Source organism: Diaphorina citri, unplaced genomic scaffold (genome assembly GCF_000475195.1).
Source record: "Diaphorina citri unplaced genomic scaffold, Diaci psyllid genome assembly version 1.1 scaffold2783, whole genome shotgun sequence".
NCBI classification, from domain to species: Eukaryota; Metazoa; Arthropoda; class Insecta; order Hemiptera; family Psyllidae; genus Diaphorina; species Diaphorina citri.
The window spans coordinates 11060-28588 of NW_007380200.1; the positions used below are offsets into that span (position 1 = coordinate 11060).

Sequence of the window (17529 nt, forward strand, 5' to 3'; positions counted from 1 at the left end):
TACTCATCTCTTTTCTTCCTCTCTTCTTTGTCCCATTTATCGCTCTTTCTCTTCTTATTCCTCTTTCTTCGACCATCCTCTATTTGAGCGAATTAATTTCATAGCAGATACAAACCTGGTGACTAAAACCCACTCTCAAGGACATCTTGCTGACGCCTTGCCTCAATGGTGACATTTGAAAGAGCTGTGTCAATAAAACACCCTTCCATCACATAAGTCCATACCTATAATAAATAATTATGTACCTATCTACTTTGACATTCACATAGTCCCATACCTACACTACACGGAGAAAAACTCAAAATATTCAAAAAAGAAATATGGGTACCCAATATACGAGAAAAAATACTTACATTTACAACTTACATAGCTGGGTGCTTTGCATTTTTAACCTCAAAGGAGAAAGGTATAGCAAAATTTCCCAATAAATATTCCCTTCTTTTTCTTGTATCCCTTTATCGGTTCTTTTCAATATTATCCTCCTCTCTCTCTCTCCCTCCCTCTCCCCCTCTCTCTCTTTTCTCTCTCTCTCCCTCCCTCCCTCTCTTCCTCCCGTGGACAGGGGTTCTCAGAGCTTCGATCCCATTTCCCCTCGAACCGAGGTATCTATTGATTTAACCAAATACCTTACTACTTTCCCCCTCTGCATCAGCCAAAAAATCCCGTTTATCTAGGTCATCAAATGAAATGGCCTTTTATCCCTTTTTCATCGAGTTTATACCAGGTTAGGAACCATTGCTCGAGAAGAATTAGGGAGGGAAAGCAAAAGGACAGACACATGGAGGGACTTTTCTATTGAGACTAGAGGACTTCAAAGTAAAACCTCAAAACAAGTATCTAGTTTTTCCCTAGGAGAGATTTTCGTCAGTGGCGGAGTGGAGAAAAAAGTCGTGGAAATGCTTTATATCTGATGATGTCAAATCAGGGGAGGATTGTGAGATTTGGGCTGATATTGTTAAGTTCACCAAGAGTCAAGAGCATACTAGTGCAACTGAGAAATGACGCGATTCTTATTTCAAAATTGATAGTATAATGGTGAACAGAGGCTCAGACCAAACACAATGGAGGCAATTAGCAGCTAGCAGTTATGCTTTGGTTTGGAAAGAGAAAGGTAAAGGTAGACATCCTAAAACTCTGCTCGAACTAGGCACCTCTGATTGACAGGATCACATTGAAGTTTACAATTTCCTCACAAGATCCTAATAGGGGCCCTAGGACAATATACTCGAACAGGTTAATGCAAATATCTATTAGAGTACAGTTCAGATGGATTCTGTGGTCAGGGCATCTGAACTTCCCCAGTGAGTAGAATGAATAGAAAAGTGGCCCGAAAGCTTCGCTCATTTTATTTTTGTTGGGAAAAGGTTGAGTTGAAAACATGAAATGCCAATGCGTACCTACAACTTGCTTTTTTCACTCTTGAAATCTTTGTGCGATTAGTGTGTGAGAGTTAGTGGTTGTGAGTTTCCTGATCTAGGATTACCTATTTTATCAAATTAATGTGTACAGCGCCAAGTGATAGCTTGATGTATGGAATGACTAAGCTCGTATCAAGATATACCTTTATATTTTTGACTAAAGACATGTGCTGTCCCCGTTTTCTCTTCCTTTCTCATTCCCTCCCTCGCTTTCTGCTTCCCTCCTTTTCTCCCTGCTTCAAGTTCCCTCCCCAGTGAGAAGAGTTCCCTCCGCTCTCTTTATCTCCTTCTTCCTCTCCTCTTTCTCTTCATACTCGTTTCTACTCTCCATTTCTCATTCTCCTCCCTCGCTTTCCCTCCCATTCTCCCTGCCTCCAGTTCCCCTCCTCAGTCAGAAAAGTTTCCTCTCGGTCTCTCTTCTCTCCGTCTTTCACATTTTCCATACCCCCCTCTCTTCTCCTCTTTCTCTTCTCTCCTCTTCTCTTTTTCTTCATCCTCGTTTCTTCTCTCCTCTTTTCTCTTGTTCCGCCCTCGTATATAATTCGTAATACATCAATATTACGTTTCATCGTATTCATTTGCCATCTGGTTCCCGAGCAATAGGTTCCGATCGTATTTCAAGTCAGAGAATTTATATTCCTCCACATCGCATGTTATACCTACCTACCTCTAACAGTCCCTCCTATCAGTTCTTGTACCCTCCTTCACCATCGTATGTTGTACTCTCTTCCCACTTCCTCAACCTGGGAGCTTTATTACCTGTGTGAGAAAACGTTCTCCCTCCCTCCCTCTCTCGTTCTCTCTCTCTCTCTCTCTCCTTCCTTCTCTCTGTCTCTCTTTCTCCCTCCCTTTCTCTCTTTCCCTCTCTCTATGATTGGAAAATAATAGAGAAGCAAAATCAAGAAAATAATGGTCTACTCTCACAGACACAGGGTTAAATTATGGGCTGGCATATCTGTTGAGTTTTTCTCTTTCTCAGCTGGGTTATGAACCCCGAATCTAATCGGTCTGAGCTTGAAAGAAAGATATAAAGAGGAGAGAAAGATAAGTCACTGAGGGAGACATTTGAATGGGTGTCCGGAAAATCCCTTCCCCTCCTCACTGAAATCCTGGATTCGGGCCTGCTCCAGAGAAAAAAGTAACCCTTTTCTTTACAAGTCCCTTACTAGATAGGTATGTACTTAGCTCTAGCTACATATGTAGATATTTACGTAGATACATATTACATAGATGGGAGGGATGAGGGGAGGGAGGAAAAGGGGAGGGTGTTGTTACGTTAGTTTGTTTTGGAGTTTCAGCCCCATTATTTATTTAAAGCTCAATTTTCTTTCGCTTTTGAAGATGTTTTTCGTAAGGAACGAGTGATTGCCGAGATGTGTGTGTGTGTGTGAGAGTGAGTGAGTGAGAGAGAGAGAGAGAGAGAGAGACAGAGTGAATTAGTGAGAGGGGAGTGAGTGAGAGAGAAGAGTGTGGGTGAGACTGGTTAACGGTTAGAGAGTGAGAGCAAATGGAATTTCCTTTGTTTATCCTGCCCGAAGAGGACAGCAACAGTAAATTTGCAAAGTATGTGCACTTAACTGTTTCTGAGAGGACTGAAACGTCCCTTAGTCCCTTTACCCCAGCAGTCTAAAAAGAGCCAAGTGAGGCTACACCGGCTGAAGAGAGAAAGAGAAAGAGGAGAGACTTTCTGCGTTTAATTTCCATCATCTTATTCACCCAAATATGCACAAATTAATGCTCTTATTTCACTCAGACACTCTCTCTCTCCCTCCCTCCCTTTCTCTCTCTCTCTTGACTTACTTCCATTTTCCTCTCTCCTTCTCTCTCTCCCCTTCCTCTCTCCTCTATCTTCCTTCCCTCCCCCCTCCCGCCTGAATAGAACATGGAAAAAGAAAGATAGACATCCTAAATCTCATTTCTGGCCTCGAACTAGGATCCTCTGATTGACAGGATCACATTGAACTTCAAACAATTTACCAACAAGTTCCTAATAGGAGCCCTAGGACAATATACTCGAACAGGTTAATGCAAATATCTATTAGAGTACAGTTCAGATGGATTCTGTGGTCAGGGCATCTGAACTTTCAAAAAGTTTCCATCAACTTGTAACTCTTTCTCCCTCCCTATCTCCGTTCCTTTCCCTCTTTGCTGAGTCTCTTTGAGTCTCTCTTACAACTCATTACAAAAGAGGGCTACCTAAAACTTCGGTAATGAAAAACCCTAAAGAGTTTTCCCCTTGGGTGGGTCCTTTTGCGGCCAAATTACAAGAGTAATATCCTTTTTGAGAGGTGTGTTAGAATTGTTAGATAATGTGTTATGCATATTGCATATGAAGTGACAAGAAGAACAATGAAACGAAATTCCTAAACAATGTACTCGTTTTTACATTGTTTTTACGCTTTGGTAATGAAAAACCCTAAAGAGTTTTCCCCTTGGGTGGGTCCTTTTGCGGCCAAATTACAAGAGTAATATCCTAAAGGTAGGTTTAGACGAAGCGAGTCTACTCGCGCATTTACCTCGCTTCCGCTCCCTCGCGTCGTGTAGATGGGTAAAATCCCCTATCCTTTTTGAGAGGTTGTGTTATGCTTATTTGCTTATGCATATTGCATATGAAGTGACAAGAAGAACAATGAAACGAAATTCCTAAACAATGTACTCGTTTTTACATTGTTTTTACCAACAAAAAAGTTATTGGAACTTTTTTTTTTTTCAAGTTCGTTTTAACGAATAGTTTTCATCCCAAAAGTTCAAATAGAACAGAAGTTTGCTGCAAAAACTTGGAAATAGGATAAGCGCTTGAAAACTCAGCAAATTACACCATCACTAGGTACTTTCCTATTATATTAGCATATCAATTTATCAACGAGCAAAACACCCCATTCCTTCCTCAACCTTTAATTCCTAATCCCTTCCTTAAACTCGACGCAACCGCATTGCTTGCGGTAAAAAAACTTGGAAATAGGATAAGCGCTGGAAAACTCAGCAAATTACACCATCACTAGGTACTTTCCTATTATATTAGCATATCAATTTATCAACGAGCAAAACACTCCATTCCTTCCTCAACCTTTAATTCCTAATCCCTTCCTTAAACTCGACGCAACCGCATTGCTTGCGGTAATCACTCTTGTGAGAGAACTAAATCAGGGGAGGATTGTGAGATTTGGGGCTGATATTGTTGAGTTCCCCATCCGTGGCACAAGCTCTGCTTATACGGATGGGTATACCATTTATATGAAAAATGTATGTTATGAGTTTTTGGAACTCTTGGTTCGACATTCAGTAGAGCGTAGAGCCCATCAAACTTCTTGTTAGGGTCTCTTTCAAGAATTTCTTTCTTTCACATTAGCTATGTACAATGTGCATACGTGCATATGTGGTTTTCTCGTGTTAACCCTTCCGTCCCTCGTCTTTTGATTGCAGGAAACATTCGAACCTCGACCATTCTGGATGTGGAAACCAAGACTCACTATTGGCTCACAGTATTTGCCCAGGATCACGGGGTAGTTCCCCTGCATGCTCGCACAGATGTAAGTACCTACCTATGCATGTCAAAAAATCCTTTGAACAGAGGGGTGTATATAGCTAAGCAGGTAAACGGATAAGTAAGTAATTGTTCTTTGAAACAACACTAGCAGAAGCACTTGCAATTAATAAAGAACGTAGGAGTCCCGACAGTTCTAAACGTTGCAGTACGCTCACTTTATTATCACTACGACTATTATTACTATTGCATTCTGTGGTACATTTTCACAATGAGCAATTTTCGTGCTGGTCTTGAAAATTGTCACAAACACCGCAAAATAAATTTCAGCTCCAATGGAAGAAAAATAATAGAAAGTAAAAAAGTTCGGCTTTTATGGGTTAAATTCACTTTGCCTTTGTTTCCCTCCTACATCATTTTCACATATTTCGTGGAACAGTTCGGGTTTACAAATGTTCTCATCACACAAGGAGGTACCGAGAAAATTGTGTTGGGAAAGTGCATCGGAGCGTTTTTCTAGTGAAAGGAAAACTACCAGGGAAAAGTTTCAGTTTGCTAAATAATCTTCAAGTGCTGCTGCATCGTATTGTTGCTTTTGAATACCGTATAGACACGCAGACAGGGCCGCAGTTTTAGGTTCAGTGTTTGGCTCTTTTCTTCAGATGAGTAACTGGGTGTACGAGTACGTATATGTAGTAGCTGTTTCTAATTGCTAACACCCAAGTGAAGTATAAAGTTCCATGTGGACAACATTGGAACTATAAATGTTAACAAAAATGTGGGGCTTCTGAGTAAGTCCATTTGCTTAAAGAGCGTTAAAAAATGGACCAATATAGATTTGCCTTGAAACTGTAGGTCTGGGGACAATGTTCTTTATAATTTTGATTGTCATTTAATGTTCTTTATAAGTTAGTGTAAATCATAACCTCAAGTGTCAACACTGTCAACCCACCTTTCAGACCTTTGTAAACTAATATAAAAAAACCTTCTCTTGTATTTCAGGTTTATATTCAAGTCCAAAGAGACAGGGCCGCAGTTTTAGGTTCACATCAACATGGGTGTTTCTAGTTGTTTGGCTCTTTTCTTAAGATGAGTAACTGGGTGTACGAGTACGTATATGTAGTAGCTGTTTCTAATTGCTAACACCCAAGTATAATGGAACTATACATGTTGACAAAAATGTGGGGCTTCTGAGTAAGTCCATTTGCTTAAAGAGCAATAAAAAAATGGACCAATATAGATTTGCCTTGAAACAGTAGGTCTGGGGACAATGTTCTTTATAATTTTGACTGTCATTTAATGTTCTTTATAAGTTAGTGTAAATCATAACCTCAGGGGTCAACACTGTCAACCCCTTTCAGACCTTTGTAAACTAATATAAAAAAAACCTTCTCTTGTATTTCAGGTTTATATTCAAGTCCAAAATGTGAATGACAATGTCCCCATGACCTTGGATCCGGTGTACTACGCTCAGATCGTCGAAAACCAGTCCGGCATTCTCCCTATTGTACAATTGGCTGCTAGTGATGGGGATTTGGATCCCGACCAGAGAATTTCGTATAAGATCAGCGCCGGAAATCCAGAGAGTTACTTCAATATTGACATTGGATCTGGTAAGGAGAAAGAGGCTGTGTTGCTTGTCACTAAAGTTCGCTCATTTGTAACACGAGAAATAGGCCAGCCACTCACTATCAGGTAGACCTGACAGGTACGGCTGAAAATACCTGATGAGCACACACACTATCAGGTAGACCTGATCAGGTCTACCTGAGTGGCTGAATACTACACCTAATACCTTTTCCTTCAAAAGCACAATATCCTGAAAGGTCCTGAAAGGTCAAAGCTTTTTGATTTTAGATGGAATAAAAACTAGGAAAGACAAAGTCGACTAGGCTCAGCTAACGATAAAGCCACAAAAAAAGAAAGCAAAGGCTCGTTTGTGTAAGGTATTCTTCCTTCTTCACCATACAGGGCTTAACCACATGAGAAAGGGCACAGAGAAAACTATGAGAAAGGGCAAATTCTGCCACTTGGCTAACACTATACTCATTCAATTCTTTTCTTGGATTTTAAAACTCATTTCTTTCCTTTTTGATCTTGTTAAATATTATTATTTGTTTCTTTAGACTTTTTTGATTAGAAAATGTCTGCAAATACAAGAAATTAGAAAGGGTGAAATTATTGCTCGGGGCAATCGATGTACCTGTAAATCATGCATCTTCTTATCCGTCCTCTTTTTTATACCCATCAACCCATCTGATATGAAAGGGCTAAAAGTATCTCCTTGTAACTTAACACCAGGATTAAAAGAAGTATTTTTTATTCTCACATTTTTTCCAAGCTTCATCCAGATGCTGTAAGTCTTATTATTTCTCAACTCATACTCATTCAATTCTTTCCTTGGATTGTAAAACTCATTTCTTTCCTTTTTGATCTTGTTAAATATTATAATTATTTGTTTCTTTAGACTTTTTTGGTTAGAAAATGTCTGCAAATACAAGAAATTAGAAAGGGTGAAATTATTGCTCGGGGCAATCTCTACCATATTCGTAACATACCTACCTATGGGGCAATCTCTACCATATTCGTAACATAGGTACCTACCTAGTACTACTTGCCTCGGTTTAATTCGTGCTTCCATTGCTGGTTCATGTGTGTATTTCTTAAAACCTGGTAAAAGTGCTTGTGTCTTCTAGTGACTCAGTTTTCTCATGTGGACGAGGCTTCTTGATAATCTACTTTGTGTTCTTGGTTAGGTTCCTACCTACCTAGTACTACTTGCCTCGGTTTAATTCGTGCTTCCATTGCTGGTTCATGTGTGTATTTCTTAAAACCTTGTAAAAGTGCTTGTGTCTTCTAGTGACTCAGTTTTCTCATGTGGACGAGGCTTCTTGATAATCTACTTTGTGTTCTTGGTTAGGTTCCTATTTGTTCGGCTACATTAACTTTTATAGCTTTCTTAAGTAATTCTTTCTTCCTAGTTCTTTTTCAGGTCGAGTTTTAACACCGTGGATTGTCTCAGGATTGAGTTCAATCCCAGGTTGACCTGAGTACTACGTACAGGGAAACCCTCGTTTCATCTCAATAACGAATTGCTAAACCCCAGCATAACTGAATATTACACCTGAGATTCGTAGTTGCATAAGATTCTTCAAAGTTTCAAGAGTGCCATGTTGAGAACTGCTCTCATATTTGATGATAATATAACAGTGTGTGTGAACAGTCTGCTATTTTAAATCCTTTTTGCCGCTGTCTGTGTATATAGCTAAGCAGGTACACGGATAAGTAACTAATTGTTCTTTGAAACAACACTAGCAGATGCACTTGCAATTAATAAAGAACATGGGAGTCCTGACAGTTCTAAACGTTGCAGTACTGATATATAGCTAAGCAGGTAAACGGATAAGTAAGTAATTGTTCTTTGAAACAACACTAGCAGATGCACTTGCAATTAATAAAGAACATGGGAGTCCTGACAGTTCTAAACGTTGCAGTACTGGTCACTTTATTATCACTACCACTATTATTACTATTGCATTCTGTGGTACATTTTCACAATGAGCAATTTTCGTGCTGGTCTTGAAAATTGTCACAAACACCGCAAAATTACAAGCTCTTCACTGACCCTCAGGAATTGACCTAGGTTTCCCTAGGATTGAAGCAGGTTTCAAACACCTGCTTTAGCTCCATTCCTGGTGGACTGGCTGGATAATTATGTCGGTCCAATTATTTTTTGAGTACTTGTAAACTGATCTTTATTGATTAAATTTGACTGTTGGCTTTGTAGTCTTAGCACTCTTAATAGCCGACAGTATAAATAGGGCCAACCACTCACTATCAGGTAGACCTGACAGGTACTCCTGATCAGGTTCGCCTGTCAGGTCTACCTGATGAGCTCACAAACCATCAGGTAGATCTGAAAGTTACGGCGGAAAAGGTCAGCCTGTCAGGTCTACCTGGCTGGCCTAAGGTATCTACTATCCACATAGACTTCGGTTGCTTACTAGACAGTAGAAATAAGGTACTTCTTATAATTGGGTCGTGTGATCCTAGCAGGCTGCCTTAAACATTAAACTTTAACCACAAATTTCCTCCACTTTTCCAGGTTTGATCAGCACGACAGGCCGCAAGTTGGACCGCGAGAATCAGGCCGAGCATGTCCTGGAAGTGACGGTCACTGATGACGGAGCCCCGGCACCCCTATCCTCTACTACCAGGGTAATCATCAGTGTGGAAGACGTCAACGATAACGCTCCTGAGTTTGAGCAGAACTTCTACCATGTCAACATTCCCGAGACGAGACACAGGGATGAACCACTGTCACAGGTTAGTAAGCTAAGAAAAATAAGACGTATTTTATTATTCCTCTCTGTGGTATTTTCAACTTCAAGACCCTGGCTCCGAAAGCATATTCCATGGTGTTTACACACAGAAACCCATCTATTAAAAAACATCTCCCTTAACATGAGAGACAGACTCTTTAGCCATTTTTCAACTTGGCTCCGAAAGCATATTCCATGGTGTTTACACACAGAAACCCATCTATTAAAAAACATCTCCCTTAACATGAGAGACAGACTCTTTAATTCTTGGAATCAAAAAATGGCAAAATTTTACTCAGAGGCCCGTGCCATTGAAAATACAAAAGTGGCCCATGGCAGCAAGTGTGACAAAAAAGTAAAAAAAAAAATCACCTCTTTGTTGCATCTGAGTGCACAGAGGCATAATGATATAAGGCTATACCTCTTCAGGATCTAAAATCCCATATTATGGGAATTTCTATCAGATTCTGCTCAAGATTAGCTGCAGTCCCAAAACTGGGGTCACAGAGAGTTACAATTCGTCATTACGGGTTAGGGTACCCAATTCATACATGACCCGTTTGTCGAAAAAAATTGGGACCCAATTCGTACATTTCCATAAGGAAAAAAATTCATTTTCCTCCATGGGCTCTCAGGTCAAATTTGATAAGTAGGGGAAGTGGTTGTAATATGGAACCCCCATTTTTTTTTTCCGGGTGGTGAATAGAACTTACTATACGACAGTGCTAGTAATATTAAAACCATAAAGAAAAGAAAAAAAAATCTTCAACATACATGGTTTCTGTTCAATCTATGCCACAGAGGCCTAACTTCAGGCGAAAGTTATGACTGGAGCGGGATTCGAATATGAACCTCTGTATTTAAAGTTAAATGTAAACAACTGAACTACTGCGGATGGTCTGCTTATCTATTGTATTTACTGCTAACTGCTAGTAATACGGGTCTACCTGACAATATCACATGCACTCTCAGAGTCCATACATTACGAGTTCAATGGGGCTCAACCACTTTTTTTTTTCTTCGCTGATAAAGGAAGTTCGAAACACGCTGATTTCAATAGAAATGCTTAAAATTTCATTTGAGGCTTCCTAAGAGGAGAAAACTTCGTTTGAAATTTTCGAATTTTGAAACGTCCGTTTTAGGGACCGTTTTGGATGACCGTTTTGGATGTTTTTGAGTGCGCCAATGCACTTTTTGGATACTTTTACATCGGAATAGGACTCTATCTCGAAAAAAATTGTCATTTGGTTGAGCCCCTATAATTTTCGCGGGCAGCCATTTTTTCGTTATGACGTCAGTTCATGCGAGGTAGTAAACCATGGCTATTTCAACATTATTTTTTTTTTTTTTGCGACCTTTGAGCGACATTTTAGGGGATTTAGGGACCGTTTCGGATGTTTTTGAGTGCGCCAATGCACTTTTTGGGTACTTTTACATCGGAATAGGACTCTAGGGATTGAGTTCAATCCCAGGTTGACCTGAGCACTAGGTACAGGGAAATCCTCGTTTCATCTCAATAACGAATTGCTAAACCCCAGCATAACTGAAGATTACACCTGAGATTCGTAGTTGCATAAGATTCTTCAAAGTTTCAACAGTGACATGTTGAGAACTGCTCTCATATTTGATGATAATATAACAGTGTGTGTGAACAGTCTGCTATTTTAAATCCTTTTTGCCTTTTTGCCGAGGATTGAGTTCAATCCCAGGTTGACCTGAGCACTAGGTACAGGGAAATCCTCGTTTCATCTCAATACCGAGTTGCTAAACCCCAGCATAACTGAAGATTACACCTGAGATTCGTAGTTGCATAAGATTCTTCAAAGTTTCAAGAGTGCCATGTTGAGAAGTGCTATCATATTTGATGATAATATAACAGTGTGTGTGAACACTTGAACAGTCTGCTACTTTAAATCCTTTTTGCCGCTGTCTGTCTTTTAATTAAATGTTTCGCTACTCAGTAGTCAGCCATGTGTGAAAAACTAATACAAGCTCTCGCTGTCTGTCTTTTAATTAAATGTTTCGCTACTCAGTAGTCAGCCATGTGTGAAAAACTAATACAAGCTCTTCACTGACCCTCAGGAATTGACCTAGGTTTCCCTAGGATTGAAGCAGGTTTCAAACACCTGCTTTAGCTCCATTCCTGGTGGACTGGCTGGATAATTATGTCGGTCCAATTATTTTTTGAGTACTTGTAAACTGATCTTTATTGATTAAATTTGACTGTTGGCTTTGTAGTCTTAGCACTCTTAATAGCCGACAGTATAAATAGGGCCAACCACTCACTATCAGGTAGACCTGACAGGTACTCCTGATCAGGTTCGCCTGTCAGGTCTACCTGATGAGCTCACAAACCATCAGGTAGATCTGAAAGTTACGGCGGAAAAGGTCAGCCTGTCAGGTCTACCTGGCTGGCCTAAGGTATCTACTATCCACATAGACTTCGGTTGCTTACTAGACAGTAGAAATAAGGTACTTCTTATAATTGGGTCGTGTGATCCTAGCAGGCTGCCTTAAATTTTAACCACGAATTTTGTTCACTCTTCCAGGTTTGATCAGCACGACAGGCCGCAAGTTGGACCGCGAGAATCAGGCCGAGCATGTCCTGGAAGTGACGGTCACTGATGACGGAGCCCCGGCACCCCTATCCTCTACTACCTGGGCGGGAATCGAACCCGTGGCCTAGCGCTTACAAGACAGACGCGCTACCAACTAAGCTAACTAGGCTGGCAATTGCTATTATTTGAAAACGAAATTTTGTGTATCACCAGGAAAAAGATTTGTCTGAAAGTCAAAACTTTTATGCCCTCAGATGCACTGACTAACGGACTTTGCACTCATTGTCCCAACCCAAGTTAATTAAGCAAGAAAAATAGTCCAATAAGGTTCTTTTATAGTGCAGTGTGTATTTACCGAAATACCCCAGGGTTCCATATTAGGACCGCTCCCTCTATTATTGTGAGACCTAAAAATTTCCCTTTTCCCACGGAAAGTTTATACATATAAGACCCTTTGACATTGACTAGAATTTTTCAGTTCGGTTCCAACTTTTGCCAAGTACACGTCTAGTAAAGTTTTGTGAAAGTTGTCTTAAACTTTTGCCACGTGCGCATATTAGTTTTGTGTAAAGTTCAGATTCTTCTATGGAAACGTGTTTATTCAAGTCAAAATTAGACTTCTATTGGTAAGGTGAGTTTTTTTAATCACACCCAGCAGACCACAGCAAAATTTTGGCACTAAGAAAATTTGACATACCTAGGTACCTAAGAAGGTATATTTTTGAATATTTTCAGTGATTCACATTATTTTACTTCAAGGCTCAAAAAATATTTTTCATCAAACATTTTTAATTTCAAACTCTAATAATTTTTCTGGGATTTTTTTTTTCTTTTTCAAGGCCTTTACAAATTACAGAACTTTTTATCCATGGGCATACAGTCTTCGGACTCCAAAATCAATCTCATGATTGGAAAGCTTGGACTTTAAATTTCAATTCGACCATTCGCCTTTGATATAAGAATGATAAATAAAGAGATTAAAAAACTGAAAATCCTACTTCTCCATATTTCACTCCTAAATTCTCTCCATTTCTACTCAAATTCAATTTCTTTACTCTTGGATTTTTCACTGAATATTTCATTATTTATCATAATATTTTCCAGTTTTTCCCAAGTTTTAACCCTTTCTGAGACCCCAACACAATGGAGCTATAGAGTTATTAAAATAACTTTCCTGGATGAAGTTATGTAGCTCTTGAACATTTGCATACAATTTTTCAAAGGAGGTCAGGAAGGTTTCTTTTGGCCTTTCTCATCAAACGGTACTTGTATTCTCGTTATCATGTGGCCATTGCATTATTATTTTTTCTTCATGTGAAAAGTTTGGAAGGTCATCATCACATGTGTGTTCTACATATTTTAGAACTCTTTTCATAATTATTGGTATTGGTAAAACTCTGTCAGAGCAGTGTGTTAATTTTATTTGTTTCTCTATTTTCAGACGGGTTCTGGAGAGTCGGAGGCTACACTGGAGGTCTCGTATTCTCGTTATCATGTGGCCATTGCATTATTATTTTTCCTTATGTGAAAAGTTTGGAAGGTCATCATCACATGTGTGTTCTACATATTTTAGAACTCTTTTCATAATCATTGGTATCGGTAAAACTCTGTCAGAGCAGTGTGTTAATTTTATTTGTTTCTCTATTTTCAGACGGGTTCTGGAGAGTCGGAGGCTACACTGGAGGTTCTGTTTGAGAACTCTACCTGGGAAAACTTTCACGAGACCAACATTACCGGGGATTTCCTATTCAGGGTAAGTAGTTTCGGGTTTAACCTATAGGAACCGCTAGAAAACGTCATGTTGAAGTCACACATCCAATTATGGAGGTGTGACATCCAATTCTGGACGGTATTTAATAATGGCGGAAAAATGCAGAGTAATTTCGAGGTTTTAAGAAATTTTCAAATAATGTTTAAACTACTCACCAAAGGCTGTTCAGTAATATCAGCTGTAGACACAATGATTCCCTCCTTTGTCCCTTCTCTTCCTGTTTCACACACATGTCATAATCTGAATCTTATGGAGGTGTGACATCCAATTCTGGACGGTATTTAATAATGGGGGAAAAATGCAGAGTAATTTCGAGGTTTTAAGAAATTTGCAAATAATGTTTAAACTACTCAGCAAAAGCTGTTCAGTAATATCAGCTGTAGACACAATGATTCCCTCCTTTGTCCCTTCTCTTCCTGTTTCACACACATGTCATAATCTGAATCTGAGTGATCTGACGGATAGCGAGATACAACCTCCTCATCCTTCCTATCTATACGTACAAACTGACTGCATAGAAAACCCTAGAATGGATTTTTTCTCCCCCCGATCCCTCCGTCCAAGTCCAAACTCCAAAGTAAACAAAGCTGTTTAACTTAGATGGGGAGGGAGGCAGGTAGCGTTGTGGACATAAGGCAAGCTTAAGAGGAGGAAGATTTACGGACAGGGAGGAGGGGGAAAGGATTTGTAGGGATATATTGTTACTTGTGTTGGTAGCAAAACATTACAATGTGTGGTTCATATTGCTGAAATATTTAACGAAATACTGAGTTTAATTCCTGTAAAAGGAAGTTTAGTTTCTGTAAAACTGAGCTTCATTCATGTGCAACTGAACTTAATTTCTGTCAAACTGAGTTTAATTCTTGTTAAACTAAGCTAAATTTCTGTAAAACTGAGCTCAGTTCCTATAGAACTGAGCTCATAGAACTGAGCTCAATTCCTGTAAAACTGAGCTTGATTTCCTGTAACTGGGAGACCGGATTTCTGTAACTGCACTTTGTCACGCATTTTCCTACTCAAGCTTTCGGAAGTTGTAGTCGGTTAGAGTTGTAAAAAAAACTACAAAAGGGTTCCATGCTGTAAATCAGCCATTCTTAACCTATGGTCCGTGGACCACTAGTGGTCCGCGAGAAGGTTTCAGGTGGTCCGCGAGAGGTGAGTAAGGAAAAAGTCATCGTATCTCTATTTCTATTTTATATAACATACCCCTAAGAAAGAAAAAAAAAATCTTTCCTCTTTTCATACAACGTGCTCCTCCTAACTCCGCTCTTATCAACGATTGCATTTGTGACCTTGAAATTGAAGCAATGATACAGTACCTTGGCGTGTGTGTGGGTGTGTGTTTGCATATGCATACATAATCTCAAGTGGTCCGCGAGATTTTTGGTTTATCAATAGTGGTCCGCCAATTCTAAAAGGTTAAGAACCCCTGGTTTAGTGTATAACTACTCTTCTGAAAAAAGCCGATAAAACCCACACTCGATATTTCATATGAATTTTCATAGGCTTCGTTCAAATACTCCCACATTTATAATTATTTCAAAGCCAACTCACATTTTGATACGGGCTATCAATTTCATGAATATTCAATTTATTTCATATTTAATAATTTCTCGTGCGGCTTTTCCTTTACGTTTATTGACGTGCAACCCACTTCCCTCCATTATATCTACGAGTACTACGTTCGTTATACTTCCGTTCCTTCATACATTTTCTAATCATTTTTTCCGCAAACTGTATGAAGGAATACCTTGCTCTTCTCACAGGATAATAAATTTTCTTCCTTCCAGAAGGAAATGAGGATTTGACAGGCGAGAGAGAGATGTACGTGATATTATAGCTTATGTGAAGCGTGAAAGAAATGCCAAAATATATAATTATATGCGAGAGTGAGAAAGAAATTGAGAGTTTTCCCACATGATGAGGAGAGAGAGAGAGAATGAGAGAGAAAGAAATAGAGAGATTAGAGTGAGACCATCCAATTTATTTGTCAAGAAAATGTACCTAGTTCCATTTAACAACTTTCAAACCAACTTCAGTATTGAAGTGGTTATTGCTGTGACCTTCGGATCTTTAGGTCAGTGGATTGAATCCAAGTCAATTCAAACGACATTTGTGATAATCTAATCAAGAGAGAACAGTCGTGACGACTTTTCTTTACCACTTACCCTATTTAATGTGGTTTTCGTACTGTACAAATAATACAGAAGAACTTATCCTAAATATATACAGCCCCTTGTGTAACTGACTGACTGACTCACTCACTGACTCACTCACTCACTCATACTAATTCTAACCCACTTCTAGATGAGCTAGGAAGATGCGGTTTTCACCATTGGATTCCTTATTTTTTGTAGGTACTGGGAAAAATCGGAAAGTCCCGAAATTCCAAACCGTTCCCGAGATATTGACGTTTTTTACAAAACAGTCCTCTTGTGTATCAATGTTAAGAAACGGCTAACTCGGGAGTGTACAGGTAGGTGGCTACCGGTGTTGGTAAAGTTGTTGTATATGTAAAGTCCCTTTCTCACTTGTCGTGAGTTTCATTCGATTTTTTTGCCAGCCTAGTTAGCTTAGTTGGTAGGATAAAATCCGCCCGGGCGGATTTTATCCTACCAACTAAGCTGATGGGATAATGTTCGTTCTCGGAACGGCTGGGTTTCTTCTATCCTGTGTTCCTTCTCTCTTCGATTTCGGGAGGGTAAGACCATAGCAGTTACAGTTCCCTCTGTCAAACCTCTTAAAAAAAAAAAAATCTAGTACAAAAATCTTGTGAAGTCGTGAAACATGTTACTGGTCAATAATCATACTTACCTATAATTAATTTAGACTAGGTATCAATATTGTAACAAATGTATCACCTAGGAAACCTAGCATAGCAACTATGAATTTTTCACGGCCTTTCTCATTTAAATGAAACATATACGGAAGTTTCTATTAGAATCATAAATATCATGAATACCCATACAGAGTACACACAGACTTAAAACCTGGATTCATAAATGTATACTATGGTTTGCTATACAGGCAGATTTCAAGAGCTCTCTAGCCTCTAGAATAATTTTAAAGTATTTTACGGAAGAAGGGTCCTGCTTAGGTCCTTTGTGAGTCAAACGGCTTTACTAATACGAAATGTTATTGAGATTCAGTAAATTTCGTATTAAGGCCACTTTTTGTTACTCTCTGTATTAGCGAGTAGGAAAGTACAGAGCCACTTTCTGTTACACCCTGTATAGGAAGGTGAGGAGAAAAGGAAAGAGAGAAATCAGCGGGATATCTTTTTTTAATCATTAGGATTTATTTAAAGCGATGCGTTCATTTGACTTCTTTTTTACTTTCTATTACTACAGTATAGCGGAGCTATACTAGTAATGAAAGTATTGCAATCGGTCCAAATTTTCAAAATCGGGAAATGGGTGGAAATATCCGTTTTGGGGTCCCCTGATTCCAAAAAAGTGGTTTTTAGCCCATGGTCTGTACGTTACGTACGTACGTACGTATGTACGTACGTTTGTTACTACAGGTTTAAATGGGAAAAAGTAGAATGTTGTGAACAAAATATCTCAAGAACGGTTTGTCGTAAAGCGATGAAATTTGGTATGCTATCCCGGTATGGTCTAAGGACGCGACTGTAACAATTTGGTAAAAATCTGATAGTCACCCATCCTGATATTAACCAAAGTAATTGTTGCTTAACCCGGGTTTAAATGGGAAAAAGTAGAAAGTTGTGAACAAAATATCTCAAGAACGGTTTGTCGTAGAAGAATGAAATTTGGTATGCTATCCCGGTATGGTCCAAGGACGCGACTGTAACAATTTGGTAAAAATCGGATCATCCCTCATCCAGATATCAACTAAAGTCGATGTTGCTGCGAACTTCGGACTTTTCAAAAATTTTCAAAAAAAAAAAAAAATCAATTTTTTTCATACTTTATAATTATGATTCCTTATCACACGGGGAGTATTTTAAGATAGG

General features: G+C 39.1%; 1 protein-coding gene across 1 annotated transcript; it reads left to right on the top strand.

The window, feature by feature from the left end:
• The first annotated feature begins 4790 nt into the window (after positions 1-4790).
• LOC103519541 (protocadherin Fat 1-like) lies at positions 4791-13568 on the top strand. Its single transcript, XM_008484630.2, has 4 exons — positions 4791-4948; positions 6308-6515; positions 9008-9228; positions 13434-13568. The coding sequence occupies exons 1-4, from the start codon at positions 4793-4795 to the stop codon at positions 13560-13562; spliced, it is 714 nt and encodes a 237-aa protein (XP_008482852.2). The 5' UTR covers positions 4791-4792; the 3' UTR covers positions 13563-13568.
• The last annotated feature ends 3961 nt before the right edge of the window (positions 13569-17529 follow it).